At 41.6% G+C, this 23,169-nt stretch overlaps 1 protein-coding gene across 1 annotated transcript; it reads left to right on the top strand.

Annotated features, from left to right (window-relative positions):
• The first annotated feature begins 1,610 nt into the window (after positions 1-1,610).
• hap1 (huntingtin associated protein 1) lies at positions 1,611-23,139 on the top strand. The gene is made up of 16 exons (XM_086119188.1): positions 1,611-1,647; positions 1,949-2,200; positions 3,097-3,285; positions 11,447-11,523; positions 11,684-11,800; positions 11,894-11,988; positions 13,025-13,133; positions 13,381-13,459; positions 13,546-13,676; positions 13,819-13,893; positions 14,018-14,229; positions 15,655-15,870; positions 15,962-16,296; positions 18,971-19,159; positions 20,387-20,489; positions 21,875-23,139. Exons 1-16 carry the CDS (start codon positions 1,611-1,613, stop codon positions 22,119-22,121), a joined length of 2,463 nt encoding a protein of 820 aa, XP_085975314.1. The 3' UTR covers positions 22,122-23,139.
• The last annotated feature ends 30 nt before the right edge of the window (positions 23,140-23,169 follow it).

Here is a 23,169-nt window from a genome sequence, read left to right as displayed (position 1 = left end):
TATACAGTAATAATTTGACAGAAAATAAGGTAGATAAAAAAAGAAAGAAGTCAATCTTCATACAACACAGTTATTATGTTCAAGGGAGTAGGAAGAAGTAAAAAACTTATCTAGTCCTACCCCGTTATGTGATTGTATCTAATAAATCATTTTTATATCAATCAGAAAAGAAAAAAGTAAGAAGAAAGAAGTCTCCATTAAGGCTCATACTTTACCCTTAACCGTGATATTTTTACAACTTTTGGTTTGTATCGGGATTATATACTTCCACACCCTGACACTCTTGTGTCAATTTTCTCTTGTATTCATAATGGATATTTATATACCTTTCTCTATTTATCAACTTAGTTCTGATTTATCATTATATTTAATGTTTTGAATTTATCATTTTAACTCTGATTGATGTAGGTTGTTTGTACTATTTTTTTGAATTTAGCAAGCGATTTACTCATTTTCAGGTCCGTTTCGAGATTATTCCACAGATTAACACCTTTGATAGATACACTTCTTTGCTTGATGTTTGTTCTTGTTTTGAGTTTTTTGAATAAGTTGGTACCTCTTAAATCATAGCTGCTTTCTCGAATTTCGAAAAACTTCTGAATGTTTTGGCAGAGCAGGTTATTGTGTGCTTTGTACATTAATTGGGCGATTTTAAAGTCAAGCAGGTCATAAAATTTCATCGTATTTAATTTGATAAATAGTGGATTTGTGGGTTCCGTATATTTTGATCTATTAATAATTCGAATTGCTTTTTTTTGTAGGTTGAGAATAGGGAGTGTGAACTCGCTTAACTCTTGACAAAACAGGTGTAGATATTATTTATAGTCGTGATTAATATTGTTGAACTGCTCAGGGATTCTGGCTGGAAAATAAAAGCCATTACATAATGGACTTGACACTGTTATGTCAACACAACTCTTCCATATATTGATAATTATGTATGCATATTTTAATCTAACAATGTCTTACGCCACCAAATTTAAACTGCAAAGCAAACACACGGATACGATTCAGATTAATTGCGTTTGGTGTACATAACGATGAATCTTGTTTATCTCAGTATACCGTCGAAATAATTCAGAAGCTGTTATGCAATCACTTCATGTTTGCGTCAAGCTCATACAGTATGTCAGCCGGGAGCCGCCACTGCCATAAAATAGGCTTTCGGCATATGGAACAAAGCACTTGTTGGCTCTCAATAATAATAATAATAATAATAATAATGCATTTTATTTAAAAGCGCCTTTCATGCCACCCAAGGACACTGTACAGACAATAAGAAAATACAATGTAAAAATTAGTAAACGAGATATTATATAAAAACAGGACATAAAATCATAAAATCATAAAAACATAGGAAATGGAAGAGCTATGTGTTGTAGGCAATCCTGAACAGGTGTGTTTTTAGACGGGACTTGAAAGTGGAAAGAGGTTTGCAGTTTTGGAGGTCCGGAGGTAGGTTGTTCCAGAGCTTTGGAGCAGCGTGACTGAAGGCTCTGGCTCCCATGGTGCTCAGTCGGGCAGGGGGCACTGACAGGCGGAGGGAGTTTGCATGTAGAGTATTTAAGCTATTACTGCATGCACAGTGTGTCCATGGGTGAGGTGCAGTTATGCTGAAGAACCTGATCGGTGTAGCTTCAGGCGCTGGTAACTCTATATGAATGACACGCATGAAGAGGCCCAACCCTCCTGCACACCGAGTGAAAGGCTCTTTTGATGAAACTAAAAAGGCTTTCTTTTGAGTTTGCTATTGAGTTTTATGAACAACTTGATCAATCCAACAGATGACTGCAATCACCACTATAGAAGTTGTTGAGCATTCACAAATACTTTATGCCCACATTTGAAAGTTTTACCACTCTTTTCTCTCCCTCTCTCTTTGTTTTTTCGCTTCAGTTGTTGCCTTCTTCGCTCAGCCAAACCCCCTGTCCTGTGCTCTCTCTCTGAGCCACCAGGGGACAGAATTGGCCTTTGCTTTCCAGCTTCTGTCAATCTGTCCTATACTCCTATTCTCCAGCTTCTCTTTCTCCTTCCCCCTGGCTCACACAGGCCCACCTGGACTCCCAGTCAGCCCTCTCCCTCCATGTGGGTTGGGGGGAGGTGCCAGGGGCCCTGGATGTGGACCCCCAACCTATTCATCTTGGCTCAGCTGATGGAGAATTGGGACAAGCATCTTGCCTTGATGCATCCACTCTCACAGGTGGGTCAGACGCAAAGGTTTCCTTGTTTCAAAATGACTGTGTCGAAAAATCCCTTCTTTGATTTAAATTAATCCCAATACAGTGAAATTCCTCTACAACGAAACCTACATGGGTGAAAATACCCCCTATTGTGAAAATATCTTCATGCATTAACACCATTCCCACTCTCCTGCTCCCCGTACAACGAAAAAAAACAACAACCCTGTTGCGTGATATGAAATCGTTTTCTCTGCTCTTGCCTCGCGACGAGATTCACTACAAAGAAGTCTAATCCAACAGCGACCTCTACTGCTTCGTTCGGAAACAGCAACAGCAACCATCTCACTGGTTTACACATGCGTAGTAGTCCAGGAAGTATTTGTTATTGTTAGTTTCAGACGCAGGAAGAACGTTGCATTGCTCAAATGGCTACAAAACGGACCTTTGGATGTCAAGCAGCTAAGACAAGAAGAGCTCTGGCGCTGGAAGAGAGGGTAAAAGTGATCAAAATGAAAGACGAAGGAAGCAAAATAAAAGACATTATCCAAGAAATTGATGTAAGTGAAAGTGAATGCTGATCGTAAATTTCACAATTTCTTTCCCTTTTTTCTTTCTACACTGACTGTATGAAGTGTCAAATAAGTGTATGCTCATACTTATGCACTATTGGAATAAAAATAAAGAGTACACATACGTTTGTGTGTGTGTGTGTGTGTGTGTGTGTGTTTACATCTGAGATCAAAATTGCTACAGTGAAAAACCCCTGTTGTGAAGAATTTCTTGCTGCAAACATGATTTTGTTGTAGAGGAGTTTCACTGTACATAGACACCAATCAGTTTACTGTTCATTCTTTATTTAATTGCACATAAAATTCCCATGCGCACCCACGCTAACATATAGACTTCCTTTGCTCAGACCTCTGTGCAGATCTGCCAGAGTTGGAGATAGTGAGCCTCCTGTCAGAGGGTCAGCCCAACTACACTCTCCGAGCAGACTGTGTATTTGGCTACGACAATGACGACTGGCTGCATACCCCTCTGCTACAGCCAGAGGTGGTCCTGGGGCTCACACATCAGCAAATTGAAGAGACCTTCAAGTACTTCTGTGAGTATTTATTTTTCTTTCTTACTGATTATGGGAGTTAAGAGGTCAAAGGTTTTTCCACATTTCATTTAACACTTGCAGGACTTGATTGACTTTGTTGTATGCATAAGGTGTTATGTACTGTTTGTTTATCCAGGGCAGCTTGTTTAGCTTGTCATATCAGCACCTTGTATCGTGTTTGAGACTTACAATTTTTTACTGTCTTAAGCTTAATATAGTGGTTATTATGACCAAAGGGAAGATCGAGTCTTCTCAAAAATACTTTTTGTTCGTCAGTAGTGCCATGTCTTAAATGGCTCTGTATTCTGTCTCCAAATCACTCCACACACCGTCACTTCAGTGCGCCACATAGGTCAGCAATGTCACCAAGCTGATTAGCCTTCTGTCATTTGGCTTCCTTAACAGTTTCAACTATAGCTCTGCAGACAGAATAGCCAAGTGGCAATGTTGACCCCCTGATGGCATGTTGACCATGTTAGAAATACAGTCAAACCTCGGTTTTCGAACATTTCGGTTCTCGACCAATTCGGTTTTCAACCAAAAATTTCGAGTTTTTTAATGCCGCGGATGACGAACAAATTTCGGTTCTCAAACAAACTGAGCGCACTTGAATGCACCATTTGACTCCTCTCGCCTTCCTTACACGAGGAAGTGATGCTTCCTCGGGTAGACGAGGAAATGACGCTTCCTCATGTTGCTTTCCATTGTGAGCAGACGTATTCAGTAAACATTTTTATTTTAAAAAGAGCGTGGTTTCGGTTTTCGAACAGCCTTCTGGAAAGGATTATGGACGAAAACCGAGGTTCGACTGTACCTCCAATTTGTTTCAACAGAATGCTTCAAATAAGCGGTCAGCAGAGAGACCATTTACATATTATTTAGTAGGCAAGTCTGAAATGACTTGGATCACGACACAAAACGTTAAAAATTTAATGAAAACAAAATAAATCTGCAACACATATCCAACAAGACAGAAAAGGTAAGTTACATACAGTATTTCTCGGACCATTAGGCAAACAGTATAAGCAGATAGAGGCATTCCGTCAGTATTGACGGAACGTCAAATCCTCATTGACCGAAACACACCCCGCCTGTCTTGCATGTTTGGATGCGAGGGGTGAATATAGCAGGGTGGACTGCAGTGACACTAAGTGGGGTTATGCACCAAAGACCCGCCAATAAATGAAAAGAAGAAGAGGAAGTGAGAAAAAAGTTCACGGTTTGTCGGACAGATCGTGGATAGATTTATAGACAGGAGCAGGAGAGACAGTAGCAGTCTGACCAACTTGTATTGGATTCTTCTTGGCCACAATCCGGAGCGGGATTCCAGTTAAAGTAAGGCATTTTAAACTATAATGAAAATCGTTTTGGCGTGTTAGGGGTTAAAATAGTGACATCCAGCACCAGCATGCTCCTGCTGTACTTAACAGTATAGATTAATTTTGCAACTAAGTGTATGTGAGGCAATGTGTATGTGAGCTCTTTGGTCAGGCACTGTATGATGTAGATACACTGAGATGGTGCACTCCATTTTTCATTTTAATAAATTTAGATTTAGTTTTTTAGTTGTTTTTTTGACAGACTCATGATTGACGGAATGGTGAAATTTACTGACGGAAGCATGGTTAAAATAACGTGACGGACGAACGATTGCAGTTTGGTTCGGCTTGAAATAATGACATACTGACGATGACGACCACGGACAAATAATGAATGACGGACCAGCAACATTTACTGACAAGCAATATAAATGAATGGGTCTATTTTAATACATTTTCATACATAAGCTGCACTATCTTTGTGGGGCATTGTATGTTTAAATAGTTTTTTCTAATTGTACTGTATGTTTATTTGATACATCAATGCGATTATACATGTTACTTTTAAAATCAAGTAATCAGTTAAGTAACAAAGTTTTAAAGTAAATTAAAGGAAAGAAACTAAGATACTTTTTAAAGGTGCATGCATCTTACAAAAACATGCAACTTGACAAACTTCACTTAATAATGATTGCATGGGCTGCAATGGGTTGCTTATTTCAGAATCTTGTTTGTTGGTCTTGCGAAGAGATAAAAATATTGACATCCAAAACTGTGTAGAGCTGTCTTCAGTATTTCTTTTCACAGAAAAACAAAAAACATCGAATGCCGCCATTGTGAAACTCTTGATGACCCTTGGGAGGAATAGGAATTCATGAGCTTAAGTGGCTGCATCCTAATAATGCTACTTAGGCTGTACTTGAGTGATGCCAAGCCACATGTTCCTATGTGAAGCAGGACAGACTAACCTGTTCACTCAAATGTTTGGCTCTTTGTCATTCGACATATGGTGTTGTTTGGTTTCTGTTTACCCCTCTGTTACATCTTCAATGCTGCCAACATTTGGGATGACGCCTCCGTTTTTTTTCCCCTCAAGGAAAACAAAATTGTATTAAAACCAGTTTTGCATCAGCTGATGTCATTCAAACACAGACTTAAAAAAGTTAACGGCTGAGGCCAGTAGAACTTCTTTGCAAAGTCTGTTGCTAAGCTGAACACTTGCACAGATTTCAAACTCTAGGCCCGGGTGCCAGATCTGGCCCGCCACATCATTTTATGTGGCCCGCGAAAGCAAATCAAAGTTGTCAACTTTCAAGATGCTTGCTAAAATCTCTACCAAAATTTCTAATTCTCATATGTAATAAATAAGAGTGATACTGTAAGCATTTTCTTGTCACCAAACCCCTCATTACAGTAACTTAAACAATCTGTGAATAAACCGTTATTCTTGACTTCGTTTCAGTCATAATGGCCCTCCGAGGGAAACTGCAACTAAAATCAGGCCCGCGACAAAAATGACACCCCTGCACTAAGGCATTTAAACAGTATGGTATTTTTCTGGCCTGCCACTCAGATATTGTGAACAAAGCCTTGCAGCTTTGTTTATCTGGCACATTGTGTCACACGTCATATGGATGAGGACACAACTGCAGGGCAGCGGGGCTCGTATGCACTCAAACATGTGCTCCCACCACAGTCAAACATAGGACATCTGAATGTATTCCCTCTGTATCCATCAGCCCGATGCAAAGTGAATGGGTGTGGCGTTGTCTGCACTAATCTTACGCAGAGCCCTCTCTCTATCAGGCTGGCATTAAGTCTGTGTGGTGAATCAGAGCAGCCATTGACGTGGTTGGAATCTACCATCCTGTGTTGCAGGGGTGGGTGGTCTTAATGCCACATCATTATCACTGCGCCAATGTTCCCATTTTTCAAATCTTGCAACATTAAAGGAGATATTGCACTAATCTTTTGCTAAGTGGATGAGGCCGGTGCGATCGACATGAGCTCCGCTTGAGAGTGTGAATTAGAATTTACTTCATCCATGACCCCTCCTCCACATTGTCCCTGCTGTCCATGCCCGGTAGTCCAACGTGGCCAGGTGAATGTAGGCAGGAATGACGACAGATTGGCCGTACAGACTGACGGATTACGCATTAGCCGCAAGAAGCTCAGAGTCTTTGCCACAATCAAACACAGGTGTATACTGCCTCAGAGGCAAGGGGATCTTGTTTTTACCATACACAGGAGCCAGCAGCATGATGCTGAGGAAACGACAAGTCTGCACAGGGAACCAGCAGTAGAATCAAGAGGATTTAACTCATGGATGGCAAGACTGAGGGCAGTTTTTCTCTGGCTACAATGGAGGTATGGAGCTCCTCTGCATCCGAGGAGGAGGAAGAAGAGAGGAGCACTGCCGGTTTTGTGCTGGAGGACAAAACATGCCACAACAACTACAACAACAACAACAATAACAACAACAATAACCTTTGCAGGGAGGTGAAGCAAGGTGAGACAAGGCATGATGACGAGTATGCTGGAATAGACATCAGGGATTCCTGGGGGAGAAGCTTAAAGATGTTACGAGTAGATCTAGTTTGCTGGCTCGAATGCTTATGCGGTTTGTGTTGTCGAAGAGCGTTAATACATAACCATTTGCAGAATGTACTGCGACGTGCCAGCTGTGGAGTCATCTCTTTGAGGGTCATGCAATGATTAACAGTTGCAAAATAATTGTTTTCAGCTCCCTTCTGATGATAAAAATTTCCAGCGAAGGTGATTAATTAAGTTTGCATATGCTTGACATTTGTCAAACTACTGCATTGTGGGGCATTTGATGTACGATGCTCATTGTTCTGTAGAAATCAAAAATACTATTGCATCATTTTCTAATGATTATTAGTATGGTCTTAGTAGCTTACAGTATAACTTGTTGGTGTGAAAGGAAGTTGTCATAAATTAACTTGGCCTCCCCTTTTTCTGAAGGAACTTGAAATGCACAGATGTGTGTGGGGGGGGGGGGGGTAAATTTGCTAGACCTCCATGATGTGTGCTGCTGCCCTAGATTCTCTCTCATCTCAAACTCATCTATAGTCATGCTCACGTAAAATAATGACCACATGAATGTTTACTCATTTATGATAGCACCGTTCCGCAATTAACATTGAAGTTTAAGGTGATCCACTAATTTAATAGCAACACATGTGTGGAACATATCCTTTATTCATCGTCTGTGTAGCTGTTTCTCTAAATATGCGTGTTGCTGGCATCAAGCCCAGCACTGCGGCACAGGCGCCCCTCCGAAAAACAGGATAGTGATGATCCATATCCCGTCTTTAATATGATTAAAAAAAGACAAAAAAAATGCACCCATTTTAGAGACTTTGGACTATTGTCATGTTGTCAATGTCTTTTTAAAATCAAAACAAATTCTCCGAGCTGTATGATAATGTCTTCCAGTCTTGGCAAGACTTCACATTACAACAGTAGACGGTGGAATAATGCGAATCTCAATCTCTGAGTTTATCCTTGCCTGTCTCATCCCTGCACTCCAACGGACGTCATAAGTATGCCTAAGTCAGCAACGCTCATCCTTTGGGGAACAGTACCTTATTAGGCCATAGGTTTATGTCGCTACCGGCGCCAAGAATTAGCACCGCCGAAACCCTAAAACCTTTAGCTGTCATAGCAAATCTCTTCCTTTGAGCTCTCCTGCGCTGTGTAACTGCCAGGTCCACAGGAAGCAGATTGTGTGTTCTATGCTGAATGAAAACATATTCAGCAATCATCACTTTCCTCCAAATGGTTTCTTTACCGGTTGCAAGTCACATTAATCATGTAAAAAGTTTTGATGATAATAATAATACATTTTATTTATAAGCGCCTTTCGAAACATTCAAGGACACCTTACAATCAAAACAAGAACAATAAACAAGAACAATAAAACCACAGATAAAACCATAAATAATAAAAGAAGAGATGAATTTAAACTCAATATGTGATTTTAAATAGGTGGGTTTTGAGATGGGATTTGAATGTGGGAAGAGAATCAATATTTCGGATGTTGGGTGGGAGTGAAAGGATTTATCTCAGTAAGTAATATACTGTCAAATTAAATGTGCTTGCACAAGGTCATGTATTTATTTGAAATTATATGGAACCTAATTTCTGGTTGACTTTATATTCAGTCCAAAAAAGTAAAGGGTTTTAGAAAGTTGAAGTAGTATTCCATTCATTGTTTTTCTTCTTGAAATACAAGAAAATAATATCACCTGTTTCCTGAGTTTGGTCATGTGATGTTTGCAAGCTGAGTGCTTTGGCTCTGTGATGTCATTTTTCCCAGTTGGCGGGCATTCCGTCGGTACCGACGCAAGGTTCATCTGTCGATCACTGAGAGGACTCGTGTTTTAATGGCGATTGATAAATCACAGAAACTTTGAAACACTCAGGGACTATGCGCCGATGTAAGCAGTTTTTCATCCGCCACCCAGATCTTCACAAACCCCTGTGGTAGGCAGTACATCAGTACTGATGGAAGGTCCATCAGTCCATCACTGACAGACTCCCGTTTCTCTGACGACTGACGACAGCACGTGCGGTGTGTCTTACGTGTGTTTGTTCATGGGGTGACTACACTTGGGTTGCTTTGAGCGGAGCAGAGCCTACTCATCCTCCCACAGGAGAAAAAAGATATACTTTTGAGCATGGCTAGTCAGTCTGGTGACCTATAGTTGTGTTGGTTGCTAAATCTTGGTTCGTCCCAGCAGATTGAGGAAGGTTTGTTGTGTATGCCTTTTCAGTCACACTTTTGGCTGTGTCTCTGCTTGTGCTGCGTCTCTGTGTGTCACATGGTGATATAGTGACAACTGACGGACTGGGCCATTCTGAAATAATGACAGACTGATGATGACAGACTAGTGAATGACGGACAGGCAATTAATACAGCAACCGCTCCGACAGTTTTCAGCCAAGAAAGTTTCTCAGCCAATGACATGCACAACTTGGTTCAACGAAGTGGATGGGGAGGGTCAAATTAGCCTGTGGTGGATTTCACAAGTGTTGACCGATGCATAGATTGGCCGTCCAAAATTGCTTCATACCACTTACTAATGCGGTAAGGATTACAGAATCATAACATTTTTTTTTAGGGGATCTGTGATGTAAACCTGACATGGTGAGGTGGTCTAAAAAAAATTATGTTTTGGGTGAGCGCACCACCAATTAATCTTGCACCTGATGTCACCTAATCGACTTGGTCCCGGATCTAAACAAACAAACCTATACTCCACATTCCAAAAAAACAGCCAGCGTTAACCTCTGCTGTACATGTCCTGTGTCCAGTTTATTCTTGGCAGACTCTCACAGTGAGCTATATCAGTATCCAGGCGAACCAGGTCTTAGGGGTGTCTTAGTTCGGCTAAAAAGGATCAAGCTAAGTGGATTGCTATCTGACTGACCACATGGAGTTGTTGTGGTCTGTGGAACACGGCTTCACATTAATGAATCAGTAAATTTGTTGTTGTTATAAATTCATTTAAAAAGATTCAGGTGTGTTTGTGTATTTATTCCACACCAACTCAGACTGGTCAGTCTCAGGGTCAGTATGTACATACACTATACCACCCACATCAACAAAGCCCTTTTGCCTGAATTGATAAAGCTTTTAGGATGAGAGGCAAAAACGGAGCAGTCCAGTTTCGGTCGATTCAACAAAAATAAAGAGAATGTAAATTTACAGTATGATTACATTTTACTGTGTGCATTATATATCATACTAAAATCATCCGTCCATTTTCCGACCCTGAACCGGTTGCCAGCCAATCGCAGGGCACACATAGACGAACAACCATCCACGCTCACACTCACACCAGGGACAATTTTGATTGTTCAGTCAGCCTGCCATGCTTGTTTTTGGAATGTGGGAGGAAATCAGAGTACCCGGAGAAAACCCACGCAGGCCTGGGGAGAACATGCAAACTCCATACAGGGAAGCCGGAGCTGGAATTGAACCCGGTACCTCTGTACTATGAGGTTGACGCGCTAACCACTGGACCACCGGGCCGCCTGTTTTTCAACCAAAGGTCTAAAATTATAATGGAACAACTGTAGTCTGGAGATGAAGTCATTCAGAAACCACCGGGCCACCACATACTAAAATATATAAGAATATTCCAATTCCCTTTCTCGTGAAGCAATTTACATCTGTGCTCTGCAACCCTTTTTACATCACTGCAGGGTTACATGTGGAACAATATTTTGGCATACTAATAAATATAAGCAAATTATGAAAACTACTACTCACATTTAAGATGAACGAAGTTTTTCTAATGAGTGGGAGGCCTGTTTTTGTTTCCCACCAACTAGTCAGTCTTGGAGTAATGGGAGGTGATGGCATCCAAGTGTGTTACTTTGTGTATGTCCAGTCTCCTTAATTATAATTAATAAATATAATTAATTGTTTTAATTATTTTTTTGGCCGTCTTCTGGGCTTACCTTGTTACTACTACCTTATTTCCTGATGAGATGAGCGGTTTTACATGTATAGTGGCGTATGCACCTGATTTTCAAAATAAAACATCTTTCTGACTGATGATCAATAAAAAGTTGTTTTTTTTGCTCGGTCTCTCTATGCATATCACAACTATCTTACAGATTGGTGCTGGGCCACATCCCGGTGGATGGGGTCAACCGGTTTACATGACGTAATGGTCATTGCAAAGGGGATTTATTGCTGGTGATAGCTCACGTCTCCCTGTGTGAAAAATGCATGACGGATGCGGAGGCACGCGAGATAGATGCCATCTTCCATTCATGAAATCTGTTTGCTTCTCTCCCTCTCTCAGTGCTGTGCTCAGACAGAGTTGGCCAGGTCACCAAGACATATCATGACATTAAGGCAGTCACACACCTGCTGGAGGAGGTAAGACACAAAAGACACACACACACACACACACAAAATAGGATGAGCAGTACTTTAAAGAGGATTACAGTTGCCTGTCGATAAATAATTTGGGTCAAGAAAGAATATCTTCCTTGCTGTGCTACATTGTCACCCTTTGTACGAATGCGATCTTTTTCAGAAAGAGCGGGATCTTGAGTTAGCAGCGCGGATTGGTCAGTCGCTCCTGAAACAAAACCAAGAACTGACGACCCGAAATGGATTACTGGATGAACAGCTTGAGAGTGCTAAGGAGGAGGTGCAACCAAACGAATATGCTTTAGTTCAATCCCACTTCAATGGTGACTCTTTTACTGCTATGAACTGAAGTCATTGTGGTCCATTTCCCCAGATTGCTCAACTGCGTCACGAGCTTTCAATGCGTGATGACCTCCTTCAGTTCTACGCAAGCACGGAGGAGATAGAAAACGCAGAATCACACTCACCGTGAGTACAACACAGAAAGCTGTTTGACCATTGACAGTGTGCCAAAAAACTAAAATCCTTTGCTACATAATCTTCAAAATGAAAACATGAAGTTTCGGTCGAAACATGCTTATCCTTACTGCTTTCACAAAATCCAACACAAGCTAATCTGACGATTTTTAGTCAGTGCGGCTGTTTTCACTTTTTGTCCATCTGTATCATGTTACCGCACAAAATAAATCGAACAATAATTCAACTACTCACCTTGACTTCTATATATTTCAATCCTTCTATTTAAAATGAGATTATCCATCAGTTTTTTATGTGTGTGTGTGTACTAATACAGCAAGAGGAGGCAATCATACATTTATACAGTTTGATCATCAGAACGGCCCCTGAGGGAAACCTTTGCTACAATGCGGCCTGCCACAAAAATGAGTTTAACAGCCCTGATATGTACACCATAGAGTGAGTCATTAAGGTTTAATTACCATTTAGAAACGTGGCACGATCTGATAAACGGGGCTTAAACCAAGTTAGGTCCTTCCACTCACACCTATTAACTGTCAATCTCGGTGTAAGGTTGTGATCGGTCAGCGGTGTCAAAAGTAGCACAAGAATCTAACGTGCGAGGCACAGAGACGAATCCTTTGGTCGGATATAATTAGGAGCTGTCTAAAGCTGAATTTACACTGCAGGTTACCAGTCTGCTTGTTGTCTACCGTCGTATTTTCATTTTTTTTTTTGTAAATGTAACCGTACATTGTGTATATTGTGTCAATTCATTGAATTAAGATCACAATAGTGGCTATAAAAGTTGCAAATATATGTTTTCCTCAAATCTTTTTGCCCTAACAGTGAGACCCACTGAAGTAAATAAAAACCAACGTGACATTTTATACACTACAGTAAACCCTTTATTCGGTCTGAGTTTACTTTTTCCTCACTTGATTTCAATGAGCAACTGCGAATTATTTTTGCATATTCAAAGCATATTTACCATATTTTATAACCAGCGTGTATGTAGTCATCATGTGAAAAAAAATGTTCTTTACAGAATAAAACGAAATGAATCAAGCAGTTCTCTCAGCAACCTTGTCCACTATGACTTCATGCAGCAGAAACTGAAATGTTTAGAAGACGAGAACCGCAAACTTCGACTGGAGGTATTTTAGTATGCACTCTAATGTATATGACCTAGAGACAGTTTTTTCCTTTTCCTTATTTTTTTGTCCCTGGTGACAATAATTCAAATTTAGGTTCCTCTTCTTTTTTTTTTTAAATTGTCTTTTAAATCAATTTTTTATTGGAAGTGTCCCAAGAATGTAGTCCATAATGGGGTTCAATATTCTGCACTGTATAAATGTGTCGATTGAGTGACATCATAAATCATGAGACCCAACATTTGTGCAGGCAAGTGAGCTCTGCACCGAGACCACCAACTATGAGGAACAAGAGCAGGAGCTGATGATGGTGTGTGTGGAGGAGCTGTGTAAGTTGTCTCATTTTACCAAGATTGGAATTGCAACATGAAACACTCTTGATTCAAGTGCATGAATCGGATCTGTGCTTTTTCAGCCTCTGTCAACAAGCAGGTTGTGGACCTATCCGATGAGCTAGCGCGCAAAGTAGAAGACTCTTTTCGCCAACAGGAGGAAATCAGCATCCTTCTTGCCCAGATTGTTGACTCGCAGACCCGCTGCAAACGTGTGAGTAAATATTTTGAACCTCAGTCTGATACTTAAAAGGAAGAGGACTTATATCACGAGTTACGCTAAATTCGCCGATTGCACAAATTGCACTGCCGAGTTGGAAACTTTGAAATGTTGCACCTTCCTTTGGCCCCTGTAGCTTTCCAATGAGAATGAGGACCTGAATCAACATCTGAGTGTCTCCCGTGAGAATAACCTGAAAATGCAATCTGAGGCAAGTCATTCAAACTCACTTAGGGATCAATCTGCCTTTTTGGATTTCAAAGCGATCATAAGCGAGACATTATATTGTTAATCGTAAGTGATATAAGCTTGACAATTGCGTCTCCTGTCTGCAGCTGAAGGACCTGCAGGACAAGTACTCCCAGTGTGAGGACATGCTCCACGAGGCTCGAGAGGACATTAAAAATCTGCGAAATAAAAGTCTCCCCAACAGTACTGTGCAGCGCTATACTGCTCTGGCGTCTGTCCTCCCCATGGACAGCCTGGCAGCAGAAATAGAGGGCACCTTCCGTAAAGGCTTGGACACGCCTGCATCGTCGGAATACAAGTAGGTGTAGCGTGCGTGATCATCACCGAAGCCGTTGGTGTGTGGATGTTTGTGTTCTTTATCAGATTCCGAGTTAAGCATCGCAATGTCTTCCCGCAATGTGTTCTTTCTCAACAAAAAGCGAAAAGAATGGATAGTTTGCAAGATGGAGGAATAAAATACAGTGGATGCCCGGCATCCTCATGCCAAACCCTTTTGGCATTTGAAGGTTCATCTTTTTTTTTTTTTCAAGAATTTTGAGAGGTTAAAAAAAATACAGATTCCCTTCCCCCCCCCCCCAAAATGCTTTTCAAATAATACATAAAATATAATTAAAATTAAACAAAATTCCAAATTTTTGGGAAATAACCTACATATTCAAAAAAGAAACTCATGACAAATAACACTGTAACCATAATTAATGTTTTAGGAGTACAAATTAACAATAAATTAAGCTGGAAGCCTCAAATCAATTATATCAATGCCAAAATATCCAAAACAATTGCAATCATGAACATAGCCAAGAACCTTTTGAATCAAGCTTCACTACATAAACTGTAATGTTCCCTCATACAGTACTTCCATACATCACCAACTGTGTGAAGGTGTGGGGAACACATACAAAACAAACGCACATTCTGTCTTCCTCCTGCAAAAAAGAGCCATTTGTATCATCAATAAAACCCGCTTCAGAGAGCACACCATTCATCAAATTACAATTTCTCAACTTCCATGATCTAATTGACTCTAAGAATCACCAAATCATCCACATAGCAATAAACCAACAGTTACATAGTAGCATCCAAGAGTTGTTCGAACTGAGAGAAAATAAACATACCAACTGAAACATCATAAAAAAATAAAAAATAAAAATAAAAACGAACTGTCAGAACAAATGCAAAAACTTCACTGTTTTTCAACCAAAAGTGTCAAACTGTAATGGAACAACTACCATCTGGAGATGAAGTCATTCAGAAACTCAATACTCAAAATATTTGGTATGTAATAGGGAATAAAAGGGAATATGCAATTGTAACTAATTTACTTTTACTGTACCCAAAATCTTTTTTTTTCATTGGTTACTTGCGGATGTTCACTTTTTGTGGCAGCAATCAGTTCCTTTCCCAGCGCTGTTTGAAAAATGAGCACGCCTGCACAATGTCATCAGAGGGAATGCAATAATGTGTTTACCATAATCAAATTTTGAGTGTCATTTTTCTTTTTCTTTTAATTTTTATTTTTTTTGCAGGTTCTGTATACTACGAGTTCTGAGTCATTATTTTGAGCACGTTTTCTGCTACATAAATCCCCGCAGAGCACTTGGACATGATGTGATTGGAACAATGTCGTGGATTGTACTTTTAGTTTGCGATAAACTATGGCAATCACTGAAGTATGTTCTATTTTTCTCGACTACGTTTAAGATGCCTGTTTTCTGTCTTGCAGAACCCACCCGAGGCGTGTGTTTGAAACTGTGCGCGTGGTCAACAGGTCGGTGAGGCTGCGTTCTCTGTGCCACTCTCCGGGCTTTCCGGGTTCTAGCCCGGTGTCCCTGCGCTCCAGCTGTACCAGCACCCCCCGGACCAGTTACTACGGCTCTGACAACACCAGTCTTACACGAGAGGAAAAGCCCAGCTGTAGTCCAGCCCAGAGAGAAGATGGGTGCGCCACAGAACCTCAATACACACTTTTGGGTCACCGCCAGAGTCATTTTCTTTTAACATTCTCATGGTTTTTTTTTTCTTTCCTGTAGCATCAGTGGGCCAAAGCGACTGGGCCAGCCAGGTACTCCGGGAGGCCAGGACCTTGAAGCCGCCTTGCGCAGCTTGTCAGCTCGCCAGCAGAACCATTCTTCTGAGCGGCCTTTCTTCGATGTGGAGCGTGAGCGGAAACTGCGTGCCTTGGCCGCAAACAGCGAAGGGGATGAGGGTTCTAGTGGCTTCCTGACACCAAATGACAGCCTGGCCTCCAGTCCAGTGGCATCAACCGGCACTAACTACTCCAATGGAAGCTCCCGTCACTCCTGTGACTCCTCGGGATCCAGATCATACCTGCCCGACCGCTTGCAGATCGTCAAACCTCTGGAAGGTAACTGTTTGGTTGATCTTTTCAAACGCACATACACGCAGACAGGTGTGTGTTGTGAGCAACTTCACACCGAGAATGTTAATCATTCTTGGCATGGGCGTTTCCCACTAATTATCTCACACTTAAGACTTTGACATTGTTCTGCTATCAAAGGCTTTCAAGGTCCCCCAAGAGTTATGTTTTTAACAACAATAACCATTTGACAGATTTATTGTTGTTGTGATTTGGCCTTAAAGAGAGAGCAAAGTAACAACAACACCAAGTTACAATTACCACTCTGTCAATCACCTTTTTTGTATTGCTGTCATTTTAATTGTGAATATGATGACCACCATCCTTCACATTCAAACTCAACTATTTGCTTATTCCAGTGGAAGTGCTCTCGTGTATCTCTTTTTCGTTAATGGGCGCTGTGGCTTCTTGTTGCTTTCAAACTTAGCTTGTAGCAGACGTGTGCACATTTTTAGCATGATGTCTTTGATCCACTGGTGAAAAGGACACTTTGATTCGCTCCTATTTCATCTATAACTGCTTCAAACAACAAAGTGTATGCAGGGAAAGTGGTTCAGATATCACTACTGTCTGTGTCTTATGTGTTGTGTTGTATTATTTTGTCATTTTATGTTAACTGTTCTTTTGATGGCGGCACGGGCACCTGCAGCGGCTCCTCTTGTTGTCTGGTTGAGAGGAAAGAAATTTCATCTGTGCTGTATGTTGCACAAACGGGGCATTTGACAATAAAGTTGTACTTGACTTGACTTGACTTGATATTCACAGGACAACTATTCACAACGCTCGGTCTATTTTGGCGCTCTTCTGTCATGCCCTAAGATGCTATAAAGTGGTGCCAAACCTCTGACTAATTGGAATGTAGTAACTGTGTCAAGGAAGTAGTGCTGTGTGTAATATTCCAATCTGTGTCGACGATACAATAAAGGGAGGCTAAACTGCTCATATTGCGTGTCTCACGGCGATGCGACACGACTTTCCATTCTCAGAGCACATACACAGTGAATGTGTACGTTGCTGAATGCCATGTGAAAAGACTGAACACAGAGAGGTTTAAATAGTTGTTTCCACACCCACAACTTGTTTGGTTGTCGTTAGTGTCTGTGCATGTCATGAACAGGGGCGAGGCAAGACTGTGTTGGCACAATTTGATTGAAATATTCGTGCAGTTAAAAACAAAACAAAACAAAACAAAAAAAAAACATGTTCAAGCTCCCTCAGTTGCACAGTGCCATGCTTACATTAAACGGCGTCAAATGATGCCATTTACATGCAATATAGAGCTGGCAAAGTGTCAAAAACTCAACAATTTTCTTGACAGTAATATGGTCTATGCGCCTCCACAAGATGGCAATCTGATTAATATTGCATTTGTAGAGTATAAGTTAAGCAGCAAAATCCGCCCGTTTTTTGACCCTCTCAGGGGGCGGCAATCTTGCAACACTTTGCCAACTGAAAATGACATCACAGTTGTTCAGGACTCAGGTAATGACCAATTATGGCACACCTGTTTTCTGAGGCTGGGGTGGGGGGGGGGGCGTGCTGGAGCCTATCCCAGTTGTCTTCGGGCAGTAGGCGGGGGACACCCTGAACCGGTTGCCAGCCAATCGCAAGGCGCACACAGACGAACAACCATCCGCGCTCACACTCACACTATATAGGGACAATTTTGAGTGTTCCATTAACGTGCCACGCATGTTAATATAAATAAACCGGAGTACCCAGAGAAAACCCACGCAGGAGAACATGCAAACTCCACACAGGAAGGCCGGAGCTGGAATCGAACCCTGCAACTCTGCACTGTGAGGCCGACGCGCTCACCAGTCGACCACCGGGCCGCCCATTATTTATTTTATTTTTATTTTTGAGTTGGCGGGGGGGGTATGTGCCCTTTGATTGACTGGCAACCAGTGCTTAGCATGTGTACCTCACAGTCAAGAGGTTTTGGGTTCAAATCTTGCCCCCCACGCCCGTCTCCCCGTGTGGAGTTTGCATGATTTGGCAGTATTTGCGTGGGTTCAAATCTTGCCCCCCACGCCCGTCTCCCCGTGTGGAGTTTGCATGATTTGGCAGTATTTGCGTGGGTTCAAATCTTGCCCCCCCGCCCCCCACGCCCGTCTCCCCGTGTGGAGTTTGCATGATTTGGCAGCATTTGCGTGGGTTTTCTGCAGATACGCCAGCTTCCTCCCACACTCCAAAAACTTGCATGTTAGCTCCATTGAAGACTCAAAATTTTCCACGGGTGTGAATGTGTGGGTGAACATTTGTTTCTTTTTACTGCCATTGGCTGGTGACCAGTCCAGCATGTACACCACCGCTTGCAAAAAGACTTCAGACTTCAGCTCACCCACAACCCAACTGAGGACAAGTGCTATAGAGGGCTCCGTCCTTTTAGCAATTACCCACAATGCACTACCGGGGGCCATATTGGGGGGCTGTTATAAACAAGCCATACACGAATTATATGGCCGGTAGTGTATTGTGGGTGATTGCTAAAAGGACGGAGCCCTCTATAGAAACCGCATCGACGGATCGACGGGTTTTCTTGAAAATGTCTGACAAATGCATATGCATCATACAGCCATGACAAACGTGAACATGTTGTTGTGACTGGACATTCATACAGAAAATGTATTTTCATGGCTTGTTGCCTTTGGTTCTTCAGGCTCAGTGACTCTGCACCAGTGGCAGCAGCTAGCCATACCAAACCTGGGGGGTATCCTACACCCTCGTCCTGGTGTCCTGACAAAGGACTTCAGGGAACTAGAAGTGGACATACAGCACGTCTACAGTCTGAATGACCTGGAGGAGGATGAACCTGACCTGTCGCTGCTCTCAGGAGCTCACAGCATGGGTAGGACACCTGTTAATTACCCCACACACATGTAAAATACATTCACATCCACTATACAGTGAACCCTCGCTTTTTCTTGCTTCATCTTTTGTACCCCTGCATAGCGAGTGATCATTTTTTTCCCCATGACCTTTTACAGTTTACAGACTAGTCCAATTACAATTCATTTCAATTCAATTTTATTTTTATACCGCCATATCACAGCAGAAGCTGTCCCAAGGCATTACATATGGAGTAAGTCAAGAGCCACACTCCTCACACATTAAGGGGAGACCAAGTGAATTTGAACACGTCGTGCTGTGACATGCCATGCAGCACTGAGCTTTGCTGGATGAGATGCAGCGTAGTTAAGAGCCAGAAGAAGAGGCAGCGCAGGTCCGCTACTAAGCTAGAGTAAACGGTAATGACTTCGTATCGTGCTTTTCTACTTAAAGCATCGTACTCATTCATCTACTGATGACGCACCATCAGTAGCAACTGGGGGGGGTTAATATCTTCGTCAAGGACAAGTTGACATTTGTCACAAGGGCTGAAAGTCGGATCCCCACAACCTTATGTGGGGTGATGACCAGTCGACCACTTTGGCTGTGCTCATTTGTCATTGATAATGATTGTGATAATGATTTTGTTTGCCTACCTATAACGTTTCGCATTATATGTTAGCATTAAGCTAGTTGACTTTCATTTGCCGAATATTTTTGTTTCAGGCATATTGTCCAGCCCTACTCGGCGCACTATGTTTAAAAACGTGTTTATTTAATCTTGATGTTGACCGGTAAGGAAATTTGTCTCTCTCTGCAGAGAACTGTGAGCAAGTTTTTTGTTTCCTCACAGTCATGTTGTATGTCTCCCATTTGTTGACGGCGAAGAATAATAAGAATTGAATAAGCTTATTGTGTGAGGGAAGGATAAAACTGTGCAACTTTTTCTTTTAATATAGTCATTCAATATCATCGTTTTCCTTCTGTCATGGGTCTGTTAGTTATCCCTCCCTATAAACAGATTTTCGCTCTATTCCTCTCCATACTTTATCTTCTTCATGCTTCATACGCCTGCAGAAACTATTGAGTATACAGCACACCATTTCAAACCACAATTATTTTATTTTTTTGTTTGTTTGTTTTTTGTTTGATGTGCAGAATATTATTTGTGCATGTTGCAGGAGTGAGTATGTTGTTGATATGTTGTAAAAGTTTAGGGTGATGTTTTCCTTCCGCCAACCCACAGTGTCTCCGTCGGGTCCCAGCCTGCCTCAGACCTTTCCCACTCCCACCACCACCGACTGCCAAGTCCCCGCACTATCCCTCCTAAACCCCTCAGTCCCCTTTAGGTAAGAACTCAAGTAGTAGTCTTGCACCTTTTCTTGCCGCTTCCTTTGTCATAAGCGATGACACCCGGGTTTCACAACTGACTTGATTTCTTCATGAATCAGAGTTTTTCAGGCAGAGAGTTATATTCTGTTGCAGTGCTCTTAAATCATTCCACACAACCCCCCCGTAGTGGCAGAAAACGTCTGTCCAGACTCTTTCTCCAACTCTAGCCAACTCTAGTAGGGGCAAAGTAAGAGTTCTAGTAGGGGCAAAATATTCAACAAGAGGCACAAACCCATGTCTGCCTGCATGTCATCAGAGCAACATCTTGATGTCAAGCGATCCAAGGTTGAATGTCACAAATGAACCATGAGCTTATTCAGTTCTGTATGGAAAGCCATTTGATACTTTACTTGATATTAAGCTTAATTTCCATGTACTAGTACCGTATTTTCTGCAGTGTAAGGCGCACCGAAAAACATTCAGTTTTCTCAAAAGCCGACAGTGCGCCTTATAAGCTGATGCGCCTTATATATGAATCAATATTCTGATTTCTTGGACGTAGTATTTTAAATGTTCTGGAAAGGGCTTTGTTATAACTGCAGCGGTTGTGAAAGTGCAATATAAAGCTGTATTGTATTGTATTCTCTTTAGCATAGCTCCATCTAGTGGATGCATAATGCAACCACAGCCACTAATGGAGCTTCTATTCTATGCGCCTTACTAATGCGATGCGCCTTATATATGAAAGTAGTTTTAAAATCGCCCATTTATTGAAGGTGCACCTTATACTCATGAAGCGCCTTATAGTGCGGAAAATACGGCACATTCTTTGTCCTCACTGCAAAGACAATTCAGTCTACTAGGGTCTTACGTAACATTTTTTTCTCCCTACTTCTGCATGACATTTCTGCACATATAGGACATTTAACTAGTGAAGCAAAACTGTGCACAAATTGACATCTGCGCGCTACTCAAACAGTTTCATCAAATGCCAAATAATGTCAAAGTAGTACTCGTAGCAGGACAAAGAGTGGACTAGTAAGTGGGCTCGCCGGATATCAAGGATGTGGAATAGATGCTCATTCGACTTTCCATATTCATTGTGCCCTTTTGTTTTGTTGCACATCCTCAGCTCAAGTTCACTTGTGTGCTGAAGGCTGATTGAGCTGTTCCATCTGCTCTAACTTGTTTGTGCACCTCTCATACTCGCATAGCTTGTTGTATAATTTTTCTTAACGACTCTTTCATAACAGTTAACCGCAAGATTGCGTTGCATCAGCACTGCTTCATTAACCTGTTTTTTTTAAAAATTTTATTAACGACATTCCATTACAACAGCTAACAAACCTAATAAGATTGCTTGCACATTTTTGGACTCATTTTCATTCTCATCCCTTTGCAGCCATCACCCTATCGGCCTGCCATTATGTCCGAACTGTGAGCACATGAATGCTTCACCTGTTTCTGGCCAGCGGCACTTTGGCCTCAAAGGCCGCCCCACCCCAAACGTAAGCCGGTCATCACCGGGACTCCTGCAGCTTCTGGAAGAACGAGGTATCTCTGCCTGCCATTGTCCTCGCCAACACACACGCCGCATCCACAGCACTGAGCCTCAGCTCTCCGGCGCCGTAGACACAAACGGGTGCTGATGCACGAACACAGGTGGGACAAGGAACATTTTCAGCTTGAACATAGTTAGAGAAGCTTCAGCGTCTCAGGCTGCACAGAGTGACCGCCTGGGGGAAGATGAGTCGTGTGGGCAAAGTCGAAGGAATCCTTGCAATGTTCACCTGATGTTTTGAACGTCTCACACTGCTGTTTGCCCATTGCACACGTGTCCGTGTGTGTATGTGTCCTCTTTTCTGTTGTCGTGGCAACATGCGTTCTCCTCTATGTTCATCTCAGGACAATCAATCATCCAATGTCATGCTGCTTAATTGCGGCAACAGCTTCTTTTTACACACAAGTATGAAACTCCAAGAAAACTGAACTAATCTTTTTTTATACCATATGTTGTATAGGTTATTTAAACTTTCAGGTTGAAAATATTGTATGTTGTTGATGTAAATTTCATGCAGTAATTTATTTCTGGCAGACTAATGAACTTTCAAATTGCACTGAAACACATTCTGGTCTTCCTTATTACCTGCTGTATTGATAAAACACACATTGTATATAACATTATCTAGTATCATTAAATTAACGCGACTAGATGACGATGCACTGAGAGGACGAAACAGTGACTGCACTAATTAATGCCAGTTTTGTTCACCTTTTGCTGTTTTCACATCGCAAATGTTTTTGGGACATCAAAAGTTTAAGAAAAAACAATAGTACTCAAGGCATCATAGGGACTTTCATTCTACACTGAGTAAAAAAAAAACAAAAAAACAACAACAACACAATATTGGTGTTGGGCATGCAGGCATATGAGATTGTTAGAAGTAGAGTAATTGACACCGTCGTCTGTAGCAAAAGGGCATAGGATACTGTAGTTTTTAAAGGGAATAACATGAGAAACACAAGTTATGGTCACTTGTGCTTGAAGTTAACCGAAACACTTTGATCTGCACTTTGAATGTGCTACGTCTGATTTTGTAATATTTCAGTGCTTGTGTATGTGTGTACCATCCCATCTGTGAATAAAATGTTGCATTTCCAAACCAATTCAGCTGTCAAGAATGACTTTTTTTTTAA

This window comes from Hippocampus guttulatus, chromosome 9, assembly GCF_054856545.1.
Source record: "Hippocampus guttulatus isolate MCC_2025c chromosome 9, RoL_Hgut_1.0, whole genome shotgun sequence".
Lineage (NCBI taxonomy): Eukaryota > Metazoa > Chordata > Actinopteri > Syngnathiformes > Syngnathidae > Hippocampus > Hippocampus guttulatus.
Note: the sequence above shows the minus strand (reverse complement) of the source record. Positions and strands in the feature narration are given on the sequence as shown.

Excerpts from the sequence above, each read along its gene's own strand:
- hap1 (XM_086119188.1), top strand. The coding sequence starts at position 1,611 with ATGCTGAAGAACCTGATCGGTGTAGCTTCAGGCGCTG. Across the intron at positions 2,201-3,096 it reads TGATGCATCCACTCTCACAG|ACCTCTGTGCAGATCTGCCA; the intron begins GTGGGTCAGACG and ends TCCTTTGCTCAG. Across the intron at positions 14,230-15,654 it reads CCTGCATCGTCGGAATACAA|AACCCACCCGAGGCGTGTGT; the intron begins GTAGGTGTAGCG and ends TCTGTCTTGCAG.